The following is a 2511-nucleotide window of genomic DNA, read 5'->3' as shown; positions in this document are numbered from 1 at the left end:
GAGCTCAAATTTTCAGAAATCTAGGATTTTATCAGGAAAAGACTTTTGACTTTGCAAACCTCAACTCTCTCAATTTGTCCTCTTTTGCACGTCAGTGTATAAATATTCTTGAAACACAACAGATTCTCTGGTAATAAGGCTTTAAAAAATAGTAAGAATTGTGATTTTTCCCATGGATCAGTTGTGGTTTTGATGTATGGAGGAATTCACACTGTATTTCTGTTGATATGTCTGAAGAATTAGTTGACTGATTATCTGGAAAAAGCGACACCCTGCTGTATTGTTGGGATGTCCTCGGTCAGCCTTTACCTAGGATTGAGGAATTGTACAATGAAATTTCAGTGTTTCTTGAGATGTAGCATCTTTAAAATGCGAACCCAAATCTCTTTGGTTTTGACACTGTAGACAATTGGGTTGAGAACTGGAGGCATAAGAAAGTGGAGATAAGAGAGAAGCATATATACCAGAGCTGGTAGTTTCTTTTTCCCAAAGCGATGGATCATGGACAGACTCACGAGTGGGGTATAAAACAGAAGGACAGCACAGATGTGGGAAATGCAGGTGTTGAAGGCTTTCAACCGTTCGGCATTAGAAGCAATGCTCAAGACTGTCTTCAAAATCAGCACGTAGGAAAGAAGAATGAGCACAACATCCATCCCCAGCGTAGAGAGCATGACAAAGAGCCCAAAGCCACTGTTGACGACTGTACTGGAACAGGACAGTCTTAGAACATCAGGATGAACACAGTAAGAATGAGACAGAGCACTGACAGGCGGGAATGTCAGCCTTCCCAGGAGCACAGGCAAAGGCAGATGAAGCGCAGCACTGCGGACCACCACTGCCAGTCCAATGGCTCCAATACGTCTTGTTGTAAGGATGGTAGCATAGCGCAACGGTTCTCTGATGGCCACACAGCGGTCAAAAGCCATGGCCAAGAGCACAGCTGACTCAATGACTGAAAACGTGTGGATGAAGAAGAGCTGCATGAAACAGGTTGCAGTTCCTATCATTCTCTGGCCGAGGAGAAAAACAGCTGCCATTGAAGGCAATGTGGAAGCTGAGAGGCCCAGATCGGCCATTGAGAGCATGGAAAGGAAAAGGTACATAGGTGTGTGGAGGCTGGACACAGACTTGACAGTGTGCATTATGGTCATGTTGCCCAGCGCAGAAAGAACGTAAATTAAACAGATGGGAATTGCTGTCCAATAATGGGAAACCTCCAGTCCAGGAAGATCCATCAATATAAAAAAGAAGCTGCTGGCATTGCTATGTTTAGAAACAGCCATAATTCCGGAATAAGGTTGCCCTGGAAAACTGTAATGGAAGCAAAGTCCTGTTTATTCTTTGCACTGTCCTTGCAAGCTGTCTTCATTGGCATTGCTGTCTGACTGCAGAGTAGCAATGCGCACACCACTGAATCCCATTCTCTCAGCAATTTCTACTCTGAAACAAGGCAGACTCACAACTTTTTTCCTATTGATTTTATTGAGCTCTACATTTTTCTCCACTCCCCACCCTTCCTCTTCCCTTCCTTTCAACCCTTTCCCATGGTCCCCATGCTCCCAATTTACTCAAGAGATCTTATATTTTTCTATTTCCCATGTAGATTAGATCCATGTATATCTGAACACACCTGATCTCGTGGCTCACAGAAGCTAAGCAGGGTGGGGCCTGGTTAGTACTTGCATAGCAGACTCACTTCTTAACAACTGTTTTATTTTAAGCAGCACATTGGGATCATTAATGATCTTTTCACCTTGAAGGTTTTTCAACATTTGAAATTTAAGGACAAACCCGTGTTTAAGACATAGGGTCCAAAAACATGAGATACCTTATTTCTAATAGCAGAATACATGGGTGTTTCTAATGGAAGCAAGATATGGACAATTGTGCTGAATGACTGTGTGGACTATAAATTATAAGCAATTAATACTAAATTATATTATCAGCTAAAACTTTTGTTCTGAACTGGCCCCAAGGCATTATGAATAAAAACAATATCAAAAATATATTTGAAAATTTTTGACTTCTTTTGCTCATTGACTTGATTTAAATGCTTCCTCAGTCATTATCCATGGTATTCACTGAAGTTTAGGATAGCTGGTGTGAATATATGAAACAGATATAAAAAACTAAAAAAAATCATATTTTTAAAAATGTATTTCGGTGGAATCAAAAATCAAAGCTCCTTCTCTCTTGTAAATATTGATAATAACAGAAGGTAATATATATTTTCTACATATGAAGGTCTAATAATTTGCTATCAATACAGAGCATGTGTAAACTAAACCAAGAAGGCACTGATTTAGATAGATTAAAAGTATCAAGTAGTAATTTTACCCTTTCTTCCAGGCTCACAGATTCCAAGTTCTGTCAAGGACACTTATCAAAGAGGAGAATAACCTGGAATCTGAGGATGTGGGATATAATTTGATTCAAACATAATCAAATATCAAAATCATACATTAAATGTTATTTTCTCTACTGAACATCTTAATTTTCCTTAAAGAT

The 2511-nt window shown here is 39.4% G+C and overlaps 1 protein-coding gene across 1 annotated transcript; it reads right to left on the bottom strand.

Annotated features, from left to right (window-relative positions):
• Positions 1 to 338: 338 nt before the first annotated feature.
• Positions 339 to 1286, bottom strand: LOC121458141 (olfactory receptor 51G2-like). Its single transcript, XM_041667278.1, has one exon. The coding sequence runs from the start codon at positions 1284 to 1286 to the stop codon at positions 339 to 341; it is 948 nt and encodes a 315-aa protein (XP_041523212.1).
• Positions 1287 to 2511: the final 1225 nt, after the last annotated feature.

The sequence above is a fragment of the Microtus oregoni genome, unplaced genomic scaffold, assembly GCF_018167655.1.
Source record: "Microtus oregoni isolate MIOR12 unplaced genomic scaffold, Mior012 000016F_ref0000370, whole genome shotgun sequence".
NCBI classification, from domain to species: domain Eukaryota; kingdom Metazoa; phylum Chordata; class Mammalia; order Rodentia; family Cricetidae; genus Microtus; species Microtus oregoni.
Note: the sequence above shows the minus strand (reverse complement) of the source record. Positions and strands in the feature narration are given on the sequence as shown.

Bases quoted from the DNA above. Each gene is read 5' to 3' on its own strand.
- LOC121458141 (XM_041667278.1), bottom strand. From the start codon at position 1,286: ATGGCTGTTTCTAAACATAGCAATGCCAGCAGCTTCTTTTTTATATTG.